General features: G+C 45.3%; 1 protein-coding gene across 4 annotated transcripts in view; it reads left to right on the plus strand.

Annotated features, from left to right (window-relative positions):
* LOC115388156 (band 4.1-like protein 1) overlaps window positions 1–15,279 on the plus strand; it is a 45,144-nt gene that overhangs the window by 19,648 nt on the left and 10,217 nt on the right. For 2 of the 4 annotated variants that reach the window (XM_030091103.1, XM_030091102.1), the window contains exons 9-18: window positions 1,254–1,429; window positions 1,520–1,761; window positions 1,906–1,941; window positions 2,397–2,432; window positions 4,693–4,842; window positions 5,922–6,008; window positions 6,790–8,184; window positions 10,869–10,919; window positions 11,990–12,349; window positions 12,689–12,817. In XM_030091103.1, coding sequence (XP_029946963.1) covers window positions 1,254–1,429; window positions 1,520–1,761; window positions 1,906–1,941; window positions 2,397–2,432; window positions 4,693–4,842; window positions 5,922–6,008; window positions 6,790–8,184; window positions 10,869–10,919; window positions 11,990–12,349; window positions 12,689–12,817 — 2,662 coding nt within the window. The remainder of the gene's footprint in view (window positions 1–1,253; window positions 1,430–1,519; window positions 1,762–1,905; window positions 1,942–2,396; window positions 2,433–4,692; window positions 4,843–5,921; window positions 6,009–6,789; window positions 8,185–10,868; window positions 10,920–11,989; window positions 12,350–12,688; window positions 12,818–15,279) is intronic. The other 2 variants (XM_030091104.1, XM_030091105.1) reach the window with 2 other exon arrangements.

The raw sequence follows: 15,279 nt of genomic DNA on the forward strand, positions 1-15,279 counted from the left end.
TCAGGCAGCCGTGGAGGAAAAGTCAGCTTTAGCATGAAGGATTCGAGGCAAACCTCTCATCTCGTCTCCTTAAATAGGAATCTTCCTGGAGCGCTCGCTTTGACATCAGCTTGTCACATCCTACTACCGGTTTATTCCAGCGGGTTATTCTCAGGATTTCTGCTTTAAAATGACTTTCTCAGGAAAACCAAGTTTCAGTCAGAAAGAATTCAGATATTGAAAGAGGCAGAACCTTAAACTCCTTGATACAAAAAGGTCAGAATTGGTTAGACATAAACTGTAACTTACTGTCAAAATAGGAAGAAAGCTCCAATAACGGGCAGAATAGATGGGATCCTCTGGAGGGCCAGTTTTAGCTCACGGGCCTTATGTTTCACATACTGAAATAAAACCTCATGCTTTCCATTCTGAGAGCTTAAAATGTGTGAAATCAATTCTCATTTTTAGCTTTTTCACATCAGATACTGGAAAATTGTCCACTTGAACTCTGAAGATCTGATGTTTTGGTGAGAGCAACATATAAATGCACCACATTTCACAAATTTACTGTCGCTTAGAACATTCTGAGTGGAAATTCCACTACAGACTGACTGAACTACAATAAATGCTTCCATTCATTTCTCTGCAGGTCAGCGTGGAACCCTGCTGTATTTCACTTTATTTTCCATCAAAAGCAGAAAAATCCCCCCCAAAAAAATGCTTTTCATAAAAATACCCATAATGCAACAACTATAGCAGAAGGTATTTTTGGACATTTGACTGTATTTTGCATTGAGAAGCTTAATTGTTAATTAACTGTCTTTATGTTCCTTATTTTTACTCTGCGCCACAACAAAGAGAAACTTCAGTTAAATTTGAAGGTTATTATGGCACTATAAGAGTCCGGCCCTCTGGAGGTGAAACGTAGCTGCCGATTTAAAATCCTGCTCCACATCATCATATTGCATGTTTGAGCGGTTATCCTGTAGACCTTGTACAAATCTTTTGAGTGAATGAAAGTGAAAGCCTCCGTCTGTCATCCATCATCCTGCACAGCGAAGCTCACACTCTCCTGTACGAACAAGGAGAGAGATGTTTCACTTTAAATCACTCAGCAGTTCAGACAGCTGCTCTCTGAAAGCTCGTGTCTCCTGGCGTCCTTTAGGATTCCAAGTTTTAGAATCCTAAATTAAAGTGTGTGAATATGTGAAAGTTAATGTGGATTTCCAAACGCGGATGCCTGAGCGACGGCCGTGCTGTGTGAACCTCCGCAGCCTGGTGTGTCCGGAGCCGCCTCCCAAAGGCTTCCTGGTGATGGGTTCCAAGTTCCGCTACAGCGGGAGGACGCAGGCTCAGACCCGGCAGGCCAGCGCTCTCATCGACCGGCCCGCCCCGCACTTCGAGCGCTCCACCAGCAAGAGGTACCTGCTGTCCCGGAGCCTGGACGGAGGTGAGCGCTGCGGCTGGGAATGTTTTCGAGGGAATCCGAATCGGTAAAGAGGCTTCCTGGTAACGGGACCGGGGTCTTCTGGATCGGCAGAGTTCTCTCGGCCGGTGTCGTCCATGTGCGAGAACCACGACGGCCTGTCCCACCGCAGCGTCAGCGAGCAGCGCCGCCTCCGCAGCCCGTCGGTGGACGAGCAGGAGACGGAGCTGGAGCCCAGCATGGAGCAGGACGAGGAGGACCGGGACCTGGACCAGGACCAGGGCCAGGACCCGGACGCACACCTCAGCAGAGACCAGGACGGGAACGTGACTCCCAGCAGGAAGAAGGACATCATGGTAGGACGGACTCCTCCGACACTTTCTCAGCTTTCACTAACTCTTCACTCTGCCGCTCAGTCCCGCTAACGGCTTTGCACCTCTTAACTCAGATGCTAACATGCTTCTATCTGTTTCCACTCTTTAACCCTCGCCGGCCGTAAGGAGGAGGCTGGGTCACCAGTTGACAGTAAATATGAGGTATTGAGCGTCTGGTGATTTGGTCTCTTGTCTGTTCTGTCAGTCTGCACGCCGCCTCGGCTCAGCCGCTGCGGTTCCCTTTGTGAATCCGTCACACTGGAAGTGTCCGTCCTCCTTTGAGTTTGTCTCTGTAACTGTAGCTGTCAACGACGTAAAGAGGAGGGGGGGGTTGGACTTACCTGTCACGGTTAAACATCCCGGCAAGAACTTGACAGTGATTGGTCCAATGAGGAGAAATCAGTTGGTTCAGTTCCTGTCTGTCTGCTGAGCGGTTCCCCACACGGTCTCTGATGTCTGTTGCTCTTCTGCTCGGTGTCACGAGGCCTCGCTCCGTCCAGTCTGTGCTTTCAGTGTGTCTGCCTGCCTGCCTGCCTGCCTGCTCGCATCTGACCTTTGACCCTGCACTCTTTACCCTCCCCGACCCCGTTTCTCCTGAACCAACTCTGCTCGCTCAGTTGGACCAGGAGGCCACGCCTCGCCACAAACAGGAGGTACTCGCCGCCCTCTCTGCTTTCAGTGCAGCAGCGCTCAGAGCATGGAGATCAGCCTGGATCAGTCAAAACAGATGTTTACATGATGGACGTACCGATACCGGCATTCTGTACACAACACCCCAATGCTACACGCTACACATAACTAAAACATGTCTGATACACTCATTAGCAGCAAGCTGGCAATGCTTCGCCCTCGTGCATCGTTTGTGTATGGAGTATGAATTAGGCTTGATGGTATTTAATAAGTACTCGGATGGATGAAGTAGCTGAAGCTTAGTACTCATCCTTTAAAAAGTGCTTTCGTTGCATCCATAATTCTCATATATTGTCAAATATTACAGATTTGAAACATCTGCCGGCAGGTCTCCAGGGCTCTACTGTAAACAGCTCTTCATTATTAAGTGAATTTAGTGCATGAGTGACTGTCCAGTGGTGGGAAAGCGACGGGAAGAGCAGAAAAAAAGCAAAAACAATTGCCATTATATTTGCATAACAAGTCCTTCATTAAAGTCCCTCTTAAGTGTGGTAAAATCTCCTGAAAATCAACAGTCAGAGTGCCTGGCACTGCAAAATATTTATTATATCAGCAGTCTGAGACGGAGCAATCAAGTGGTTCTCCTTTAGTTTTAATGAAAGACGTTCCCGTCTCCCTGTTGACCTTCAGTGGAGCGATAACACGATGAGGGAATTCCACGCTTAAAGACGAAACCCTCCTCAAGTCTCATATTAACTTGACAGACACTTGAAGCTGCATTTAATTCCTCTTCCCTGTATTAGTTGGGATGAATGTGCTTCAGGTGTACTCGCTGATTTGTAGCAGTTGTTTTAAAACAGGAGCGTCCGTTGGCCAAATCCATCCCGCTGCAGGGTTCACAGTGTGTGAGGAATCAGTGGACATAATGCTGACAACTGAGCCAAGGAATCAATTAAAACAGCAAATAAATCTCTAGTGACGAAGCGTTAGCATCCAAGATACTCTGACCGTGCTGCAAATCATTTTTAGACATCTACTTTTACAGTATTTAGAAATTTTTGCACTAAATCTAATGGAAACATCGGAAATTGTCAAAAAACTTGAATTTAAATTGTGCTTTAGGTGGACCTTGAACCAAAAACAGTCTGATATATTTGTTTTAAAAGTAAAATGCTCAATATTTTTACTGTAAGACACTCAAAAATGAATTAAAGCATGAGGCCAAATACATAACTAGACAAGAGTCTCAAGACCAAAATAGGTTCTGAAATGTACCTAATGCAGCATTTTGAGAATATTGGTTCTGACTGTTTTCCGTTTTGACTTGAAAACTGAGTACATGGAGCCTAAATAAAGTATTAAGTAAGACACTTTGTGATAGTGATGTTAAAGTGCAGGTTGATGTCGACCAACTTGAGCTTTTTGTGTTTGTATTTACCGATGAAAAATCCTAAAATTGGACCCTCACATCAGTATAAAGTATAAATCCAGCATTGTTAACATGAAGATAAACCAAACCAGCGAGCTGTAGTCGGCTCAGCCTTGCAGCACCAGAAGAAAGAAGCAGCTCTTGGCGGCTGCAGCCTGAATCTGCTCAAACTCTTAAAAACCCATACGAAGACAGCTGTTTCCAGTAATGAGCCACCTTCCTTATTCTCACTGTTCCTGAATCGACCTGGAACTGCTGCCTTTAGTCCAACGCCGCAGCGATTCTCCACTGACAGCCCATTCACACAGGCAGCGCTGCCTGAATGTAACATATTGAACCTTGATGGCAGGCTCCGAATGTGTGAACCTGTGCTCAAACGTGTGAACTGACTGGAACAGTAACAAGTGCGGCGTCTCACTACAGCGAAGTAGCTGTGGCGAGACGTGGCTCTCTAATTAACATCTTCCACCGCAGACTGTTTTCATTAAAAAGAAACAAATTAAATGCAGAATTTTAATTAGTGTTTGAAGCTAATAGGTATTTCATATTGCTTTCTTCATTAAGTGAGCGCACTGATTGGGCCTGCTTTTTGTTTTTGTTTTTTTTTTTCCCTCCCAGCATCCTTAATGTTATGTTTCTTCATCAGCAGTAGTAAAGTTGTTTCTGATCCACAGCGTGAAGTTTATTCAGGCCCTTTTTACACAACATTTAAAGTGAAAATGACGTTTTCTCACCAGCTTTTTTTCAAAACGTTGCTCTTTCAGCGGCTCTGACCTCCGTTGTCGTGTAGATGAGTAGAAAGATGAGTGAAAATATGATAACGCTGCTGTGTTTGTTCTCCTTCGTCCTCCCAGTTCCTGGACAAGTCGCAGGACGTCTTGCTCAAGCACCAGGCGAGCATCAACGAGCTGAAGCGAGCGCTGAGGGAGCCCAACAGCAAGCTGATGAACCGCGAGAAGCGCCTGTCGGCGACCTCCCCGACGGGCACGCCCGAGAAAAAAGCTGTGAGTGGAGGGGCAGGTTGGGCGGTGTGGGTATGGAGAACCTCAAAGTCCAATATGCTCAAGGTCTCCTGTAACATCGACCTCTGATGGAATCAAGAGACCCCAATTTTTATGTGTTTCAAGCTTTTTTGTTTTTGAATCCTGTCTGTATTTAACTGTGAGAAAGGAAAGAAATGAGTAAATGAGCATGATTACTGGGGGTAAATATTGGTTTCCCTGCAGGTATCTCTTCTGGTTTATTTTTAAGACACATAATGAAGTGTGTTGTGCAGCAGGATCATTCCGACGGGGGCGGGGGGCTCGGAGATGACTGACAAGTGGCAGATAAAGAAGCATCTTTATGAGATTAGATTGAAGATGTTTTAGGGATTTACTCAATGTGAGGTACTTGAGAAATAATCATAAATCCCTTTTTTTTTTTCGTTGTTCTATCCTTGATTGCTTCACAGTGACAGTTTTTTTCCCCTCGATGCCACATCAGAACATCTCTCCAGCTTTGATCACATTTTGGTAATTGGGCTTTTGATGAGGAGATTGGAGTCTGCAGATAGGATAGGTTTGCCTTTGCCTGAGTTGCCTTCAGACAATCTCTCATCTGCTGTCTGGCACAATCAGATTATGGCCCCAGAATGTCAAATGTTGTCTGCGGCAGAAAATGTAATCTGCTGTGTGCCTCGTTCCACAGAAGGAGGCAGAGGAATGGGAGGCGTATTATTCCGTTTGAGCGACAGTTGAGAGCGGGGAAGAGTCTCACAGCTCTCGACTGTTTCCAAGAGGTTCAGTGGGACTGGAGCTCTTTGATGTAGTCATGGAACAAACATTTGCATTGCAAATGAATTCTGATTTGCTTACGTGGATTTGGTGTCTGTCAGGTACAGAGGGAGCGCTTGTTTCTTGCTCTGAACTTCATTAAAAAGTTTCTGCAGAATGAGTCATTTAAGCACCGCCAGTGCTTTTTCCTTCTCTGTCTTCTCTCTTTTGCTTCAAATTGTACGTGTTTTGAATTTCCTTCCTCGCTGTGCTCTAACAGCTGCTCTTCCTTCTCTTCTGAACTCTCTCCTCTGCCTCGTGTCGGCCAGTTGGTGGGCCGAGCGGCAGGAAAGGATCCCGTCAACAGCCTGACTGTTGAAGGTTTCGTCCAGAAGACTTTGGTGACTTCTCCTGAGGTTGCATCTTTCTCTCTTCCTACTCTCTTTCACTTATTTGTTGTTCATGAGGAACTGAATTTTGTAAACTTCGGGCCCTATTTTACTGATGTAAAACTGCTCACACAGGTGGATTTGCATGCTTCTGTTTCTATTTTGATTGGCCTAACAGCTAATTTATTAACAGAGTCGGGGGCACGACTTATAGGATTTGACATTTTGACAAATCATCAATGTTTTTTGGTATTCTGTCAAATAACATATATATCGTAGACCCTGTTTACATGATGCTGCAAGTGAAAGCATATTGTTTTCATTTCAGAGTAGGTCTGTATTTAAATGGTAACATTTTGAAAATGATATCGGTTTACTTGAAAACAGCAGATAGGCTGTTTCAAGTTTCTTTTTTCACTTGAAAACGTTTAAATGGGGCTTCAGATTTCTTCTTGGCTCATTTCTCCTGTGAAACTTGTGGTACTCGTACCATTTCAGGTAAATTATAATGAAAGTTTAAAGGCATCCTACCGATGAAGGTCAACCAGATTCTGCACTCAGGAGAACACAGTACATGAATTCAAAGCTCGTCTTCATTGTACTGTTGAAGAATTACTTAACATTATGTGAAGACGAGAATGTAACACCTGACATTTCATCCCATACCGATTTATTTAAGACATTATGATGGAAGTAAGATAGGGGCTGTATGTTCCTTCTCTGTGTTTGAGTTGTTTGTGTTGATTTCTTTTTTTGCAACCGCAGTACTTGGCATGTCTAACTGTGTTTAATCTATACCAACATGTAGGGCTCTGAGGAATGGGTATTGATTGAAAAACAAGAGCCTTATCAACATGACCATGACTGGAAGGCAGAAGAAAAGAACAAATCTCTTGTATCCGATTCGTCATGGGAGAAAAAGGTGCTGGAAAAAGAGGTGGACGTTACCAAGATGATACATAAAGAGTTTACAGGGTATGACCGAAAGGTAATGAAAAGCCATATTGATGAAATTGCATCAACAAGATCGTCCAGAGAGGCAGACGGAGGCGCCGAGCCTCGGAGTTTTGTGGTTCAATTATCCGAGACTGCCGACTCGTTTCAAGAGAGATCTCAGAGTAAACCGATGCAAGCATCAGACCCCGAGGCGAACAACGACGTGGCTCCAGGCTCACGCCAGATGAAGGAACGCACTGCTTCAAAACCCAGGAAAAAGAGAAGACCCCAGAGCCTAAACCTGGGAATGCCGGCAGAGCTCACCTACAGGAGAAGCAGTGATTCAACAGAGGAAGAGAATGAGGGCTCAGACTCAGACAACAGCCCGGAAAAAACTTCCAAAAGTGGAAATCATTGCGAGTCGCCCCCAGTGGTGATGATGAAAGATGATCAGGGATTAGGAAAGGATCAGTCTGTCAGGAGCTATAAAGACAACAAACAAGAGGACACAGCTGGAGGAGAGAGCAGGGAGGTCTCTACTCATGAAGCAGAGCAGGTGAAGAGGAAAGTGATCTATGTCGGGAAAGAAGATATCGATTTAGGCTCAGTAAACGGACCTGGAAAGATAGACCATGATAGTTCATTATCGGGTGTGAAGGGAGAGTGTGGAATGAAGGTGCGAGGTAAGGGGCTTATTGACAACAAAGAGCTAGCGGAGGTAAAACTTCGACAGGTCCGGACACACGAGAGAAGGATCAGCAGCTCCGGTGGAGAGGATGTGGAGGGCTTTCTGGGCGACAGAGGCCAGAGGACGTCCTTCCACCGACTGTCAGGCAGCGGGTACCAGTCGGAAATCACCAGGATCGTTCCTCTCAAGCCGGAGAGGTCGAAGAGCGTCGCGTGCAAGGACGAAAGGGACCGGACGGGACCGGACGAGCCTACCCGGGTCCTCAGAAGAGAGTACCGCTGGTCAGTCGGTTCTCCGGAGGCGTCGTCGGACCTCAACTGGACCGACGTCTCCTCCTTTCACCCGACGCTCGGAGCAGACCACGAGGCCAAACTAGATCATCCAGAGGACAGCTGGCAGTCCAGCAGAGGGTCCGCAGATAGTCAGTCATTCGGGCCAAAGATTTCTGCACTTCCCAAAATGGCTCCCCCTGCTCCGCCCGTGAAGACCCAGAAGGCGCGGGAGTCGGGGCTGATACTGCGGAACAGCCGGAACGCTGGCAGGGAGCCGAGTCTGGACGCAGCCAAGAAGAGACTCTCGGTAACTCTCCTCGGCTTCTGCCATTCAGTCATTGGAAGCAACACATCGCATGAGCTTCAGACCGACTCGCACGCCATTTTTCTTTCTTTCTCCGTTTTCAGTGACTTGAAACACTCATCCATCTTTACCCGTCCCTTCCTGTATGAAGAGCAGATGGAGCGGTGCCTCTGCTCTGTCTCGTGGCCAAATAAATAACGAAAAATGTCAGAATGTTTGGACATTTTCCACATGCAGCAGCTCCTACCTCCCACTGTCCCAAACATGTCACACTGTCTGGCAAATCTGTTATAGCTCAACACTGGCTGTGAGCGTCTACTGAGGACTAATATCTTGTGTGTTCTGCCCGTCGGATTTTTGGTTTTCAAGCTTCAAATTTCCTTCCCCCTTATCACGAAAGTAAAGAGAGGCTCGCGTATTCTCATGGCTCTGATCGTCTTCTGGTTTTTCAAACTAGAAATACAAAACAATTCGCTGCATATCAACGTAGCAAATTAAATAATGTGAGCCAGAGTGGAATGCACTGCCACCCATTTCTTTGTTAGAGCTATTATCTCCCAAAATTACAGACAAATGGAGTGTAGAATTGGTTTTCGCTGAACGATTGAGAATCAACAAGGAAGTGATGAAGCAGAGAGAGAGAATATATGAAAGCTTTCCTTTTTCTTCATATGGGTGGTGATAAATCTAAATCAAGCGCTTATTTCTTTCAGCTCTACCTTCGCACGTTAATTTCTCCAAAGGTTGAACCCCAGCAGGCAGCGAGCAGCCAGACACCACAGCTCAGTGCCTGACACAGTCAGATTTGCTGCTTTCATTTCACTGTTGGTATCATTGGGGGCTTGCACGTGTTTGGCACCGGAATGAAAGGAATTTGAATTGAATAGACGTGGCAGCTTTCATCATTTCCCACCTTTTCATCTGAGTCGAGCTCTTGCATACATTGGATTAAACGGGCATGAGAGGAGGTGTTGCGTAGCTCTCGGTGTGCGAGTGACAATCACATCAAGACGCCATTGAACCTGAGGAGTGTGGGAAAATATTAGAGGCTCCTCCAAACACGTGGAATCCACTCGCACAGTGGTTTTGACGGGCTTTGAAACGAAGCCCGACACCTTTTCATTGGACTGTTAACATCATTATCCCACAGTATTTGGACACCAGGCTGTTGAAATTCAGCGTGCGTAGCATTGCAACACTTTCTCAGCCGGTCGATGAGTGGCTGGCGATGTGCTGAAAACCTGCTCATTATACGAACTGCATGATTCTCCCGTCCCGCCTCTTCTAATTACAACAAATAGCTGTGGATGTTGTTTTTGTTTCAGTAAGCTCACCTCTTTTCTGTCCCCTGAACTGTACTGCTGTGCGCTTCTGCTGTGAAAGTTGTGCTTAAGATGTGAAATTTGTGCCTGAATCCATTTGGGCCACAGTGGATCTGAATGGAGCCGATGGGTTTTGAAAGGGTTTGGCTGAATTTCACACCTAAACTTTGGTTAATGTTACCAGCCAATTAAAAGAGAAATTGAAAAAAATGCTGGTTTGCTGGCAACAAACTCAACTCCAGACAAATTTCTACATTTATTTAAATGATAAAATGATGTGCAAATCATTGGAGCCTGATGTGTAATTAGAGATAATTCAAAGATTGTTGACTTCAAGAAATGCTGGTGCTTATTTAAAAGATATTCTCTTTTTAATTCACATTGCTTTTGTAAAAGATTGAGATGGTGATTTTTGCAATGTTAAAAGATGTTGAGCTTTTTTTTAGAAAGGGAAGTAAACGTTAGTGGGTTCATATGGATGATGGAATGATGTACATACAAATAACACTAGTCGTGAATAATCGTTCACTCCACAAAATAGCACATTAGTGGAGGAAAGTGAAGAACGTTTGCATGACAGAGAGCAGCTGTAGAAACAGAGTGCTCTTCATCTTTCATGAGGTTTTTTTTCATCACTGCAATAGACTCATGAACATTTCTCATCGTCTCTGTCCACAGTTCATCACTGCAACGACAAATGATTAGAACTCAGCCATGCTTAGCAGAAATCTCACAGGAACACAATGCGGAGGTTAATGATCGAGGTGAAGAAGGGGAGAGTGTCCTCTGATCTGATCCATCAAACATTTGTTGGAATTAAGAATGCTGTGTCCTCCAGGGTTCCGAACCGAAGGACCACCCAGCTGCTGTTAAAGATGAACAGTGAACACATAAAATAGTGCACCAGATAGGTGCTTTTTTCAGAGGAGGTCCTCAAATCATAAAATCTCCTGAGCTGTAGTACGGTAGTGGGATACGATATTAATCGAGGATGTGCGGGCTTCAAACCCGGGTCCCTCAGACACCGGGTCCAGACGTGACCCGATACACCAGCAGTGCGATCTCACTACATTCCTGAATTCCATGTGTTGTTTTGTGACACTGTCATTTTCACACAGGAGTCAAATGATTTGTGCCTCAGTTTTTTAAATAAAATTACATTTCGCCCGTTTTTGGGCTTTGATTAATCAGCACAACCAGTTTAGGTCTGAACCGAAGTGTTTTTGCTGACTGAGCGCAAATTTTCAGGCTTCCAGCTGAAGGCTGCTGTTAGCACTTCCTGTGTGTTTCTGTCTGTGTGTGTGTGTGTGTGTTTGCTAACCCTGGGGTGCTCTGTCTGCTCTTTCCTCTGCTTCCCCCCTGCAGGAGCCCGTTTCCACTCCTGCCATATACGAAGAGCCGTTTGCAGATTTCAAGGTTGTTCATTTGTATTCAAACACACCTTCATTACATTTGTCAGTCATGACCGATCTGCTTTATGACTCCTGACAGACTGAAACTGGTTTTTCTCCTGGCTTTTGATTAACTTAAACCATTTTAAGTAACTTCATGTCTCTGAACCGTAGTGACAACATACCTGATCCAAAGCAATGAGTGCAAAAACTACTAAAATAACAGTCATATCAAACATATCTTATGGGTTCAGGACGCATTTAGGGTCTATTTTATGTCAATAACATAACATATTGTATAATAGTATCTGTACCAGTATAATTCTATTGATGGGATAGTGGTACGTGTTTCTCCTCGTTGCTGTTGACCCTCCGTCTCGACAATAGATTTTTCACATTTTGCTTTTCTGTCTTGATCCAGTGACTGAACTGAATGAGTGGCTTTGAAATGGTTGACTATTGCTAACACTATATACACTACATCTCCATGTATCCTCGAGTAACTGGGGTAGAGGAGACGATCCCACCTGACTGTAGGTGAGGGAAGGTTACACTCTATATGGACAGTATACATACTGTAATTTCACAGAGGAAGACCAACCATAATATTGTTGCTACATCTTTAACACTGTTGAGTCACACAATTCCACAATATGATGAGCTCCAATAACTCAGGACTAAATAACTCCTCCATGGATGAGTAGAGGCTCCATCGGCTCTGGGTTGTACAAGATGAGCGTCGTTTTCGCTGAATTTTAGACAAGATTTACTGTCTCCTTGGTCATGGTGTTTGAATAACATAACTGAACCAAGTCAACGTAGTATAAAAACCTTTATAATACCTGGGCTGAGTAGCCCTGATCCACCTGGTTATTTTAAACATGTTCATAGTGGCGGGGTCAGGATTCGTGGGTTGCCAGGTTAGCAAAGCCGGTGTTGGTTCTCTTCCTGTCTGTAGTTGTGGAGAGAAGTGAACTTCTGCTTGACAAGCCTCCGCTTTGGCTTGAGCTTGGAGCCTTTTATCAATCCCAGCATGCACGGCAGCTGCAGGTCATGAAGACACACATGCTGAGTCTGTGTCTGTACCTGCACCAGAAGGAGCTCGGGGAGCGGAGGCCTCAGCCCGGCGCCGCCCTGGAGGAGGAGCAGGAGCGCGACACGCTGGCCTCCATGAGGGAAAGCCACCTGGGCATCGAGCGCAAGTGCTCCAGCATGACGGTCAGCTCCACGTCCAGCCTGGAGGCCGAGGTGGACTTCACCGTCATCACGGACCTCCACTCCGGCGTGGAGGACTTTGCTAAGGGCGGGTCGGAGCTGGGCGAGCGGGAGCGGCAGTCCGAGGTGGCCCGCGAAGACTTCGAGGAGACCTCCAGGTTCTACTCCGCACGGCTGATGGGTTCCAGAGACAAGTCTCCCATGGAGGACAAGCTTCCAGAGGAGGGACTGCTTTACGAGGTAGACGGATCAGTGCGGTGCTTCATCTTCATCATCACCCATCGGACCCCTGCTCCCCTCCCGGCTGGATTTGGTTCATTGGCCACATGCTGGTTTATTTCCGTTGGACTTTTTGTTTCTTTCTCTTGAGTTTTTTTCTAAATGTTTGAGTTGTCTTTGCAGGAAATGTTAACCGCTGGTAATTTGGCTTTTCTTTCAGTTCTCCATTTCATCATCATCATCTGCATGTTTCAGACCCAGTAGAACCGATTGACGTGTTTGGATGGGTCTTCGCACGCCTTTGAGGTGTCGATGTCTCTTCTTGTCGTTTAACCTAAGCTTCCTGTTTGTGCTTCGCAGCCCCCCGTGGCAAAGAAAGACCCTGGAGCTGTGAGCATGGCCCACCGGCTGAAGAGGGGCGACAGCAGGACGGAAACGCAAACCAACGGCTCGGAGGTCCACCCCCACGCACTGAATGTCTCACCTCAGGTACAGCGGCAGCAGAGGGCTTCACTGTTTATGGCCTGTAGGCAGAGCTGGGACATTTAGGAAAAGCCTGTTGGAGATCTGAGGTCTCTGAGATTGTCAAGATGTTCTTGTTGTATCAGAAACTACGTGTTTTAAGACTCATTTCTACAATGTTTAACTTGAAAACACATCATTAGTTTTCATTTCACCAAAGAGTGCAAAATTTGAAAAATATGTAGTTGGCAAGCCAGGCCACAAGTTGACGCTGCTTTTGTAATTAACGTACACATGCACACAGTGAATAATACACTGTAAACATTAACTATATTGACATTAGGAAGGGCATTTGATAAAGTTGGATTGCTGTTGTCAGTCTACTCTTACATGTGCGAAAGAAGCATGTCCTACAGACGTGGTGGACATGCACAGGAGCAGCGCTTCAGAAAATTTACATTTTCTCCTGTTTTCACCAAGATGGAATCATTGCGTTTTCAGGATCTCCGAGCACCAAAGTCATGCAAATGGACACCTGAAATGTTAGAAAAGTTCAACATTTTTGCTGATGTCGCGTAAACTGGGCTTTCATCTCAAACTAGGAAGCTACATTTTACAGGTGACACAAATCAAAACTATTGATTTTAAAGTGAGAATTTGATGTTGACAGTTTTCATTGGACAGACTGAGTGATCAAATTAACAACAAATGTGTCACTGGCACTGATTTCCATGAAATCAGAATATTATAATCTGCCCTGGTTCAAGAAAAACAAGAAAATGTGTCCACAGAGATACATGGCTGAAATATTAACACCAGCAACTGGCATCAAATGTATCTGTAGAGTCACAGCTATCGGCTAAGCATTCATACTGACAAATCCCATAAATCAATAGATTTTTCAGTTTGCCTGTTGCCAGCGTGTGTCAGGATGCAAAATTTTGACATGTGGAATAATCGCAGCATTAAGAGAGCGATCAGCTGAATTTCAGTTAGTTCCAGATTGCAGAAATTGGAAGTGTCACAACTGCAAGTGTAACTGTCTCCCTTCAGTCCGTCAGTGAAGACGCACGGCTGCCGGCCGCCTTTATTCACCATCTTTAGTCAGGCTGCAGCTGTTGGCCAGAGGCAACTTCTACAACTTCACACAAAGAGAGACAACGCTTCACAACTTTATTACAAACACAGGTTTCAGCTATCAGTGAAAACTCAGGGAGGATCCGAGGCTGACGCGTTAAAACGCAGCTCCAGGGAAATCTGTGGCTCTCATCGAGGGATCTGCCTCCCCTCCACCCCAGCAGTGTGCGCTCTGGCTTGTTGTCATGTTTGTCCCTTTTTTTGAGCTTGATTTAATCTGAAAAACACCTTGAGGTTGTCAATTAAAATGTACCTTAGAGGCTCAATTGGACTCAAACAGGACCTTCTGCAGTTTTGATGGTCAGCCTAACGATTGAAATGGTGCGAAGGATAAAAATGGTCAGCCAGGAAGCTCTAGTTTCAGGGAGTTTAACCCCGGCGGTCTGAGCACCAGAGATCACTGGGAACCAGAGGCCTGTACTACAAAGCAGGATTTCCTCTTATTGATGGAACTTCAGGGTCAACCCTGGGTTTTCTGTTCTCGGATGCTGGTTCACTTCTTAACGGGTGAATCGCCATGGTAACTACGCTGAGCGCCCCTCTTGGATTGGAGATGGAACAATGGGCCCAGAGAGTATGAGGAACTAAAGTTCTCAAGTACACTTCTTTACTGGACAATAACAGAGAAATAAGTCTTGTAAATGGAGAGTTTTGGTTACATTGGACTGATTAGATTTGTTGTTTAAAACCAAGCGTTTGATTTCAAACTGCTCATAAGGTTATTTGAGTTAATTCCACCTTCCAGAAACTGCAGTGCTGCACCATCAGTATTCTCATGATGCCGCGTGAAATCGTAAATCAGTCAGGAGGAGCGGACTATAAATCAGAGTGACGACGGTAACCTTCGCTGCAGAATGACTGACTGTATGGAGAAGTGTCACAGCCCACTGTCGTCCAGGATTCACATCAATTTTCATCACAGCGCAGAAACAGTTGAGACTCAAGGACGATCCCAGAATTCGATGCTTATCAGAAACTGTGGGTGCATTAGTAATCTGATTAAACTGGCATCATGTAAACATTTTATCTGATTAGATTGGTCCTTTCCATGATTGAAAAGCTGAGCTCAGGTGGTGTACTGCTCTGTCGGAGCTGTAATGCCATTGGTCAAACCACCGATCAAAATTTTCTTGTGCAGTAATGCAAGAGAATTTTAGTATTCTACCTTTTTTTTTTTGTTGCTTTTTTCCTCACTGCTGCTCATTTTATCTTCTGATCAGAGGACGAGCCACTCCGCCAGCTGAGCGTCAGTCTTCATAAACTTTGCTTCATTAACGCTTCATGATACGGTTATGCTCATTGAAATAATGTGTGAAGATGTGAAGAAAAGTGTGATCCTCTCCTTTGTGATG

Source organism: Salarias fasciatus, chromosome 5 (assembly GCF_902148845.1).
Source record: "Salarias fasciatus chromosome 5, fSalaFa1.1, whole genome shotgun sequence".
NCBI lineage: Eukaryota > Metazoa > Chordata > Actinopteri > Blenniiformes > Blenniidae > Salarias > Salarias fasciatus.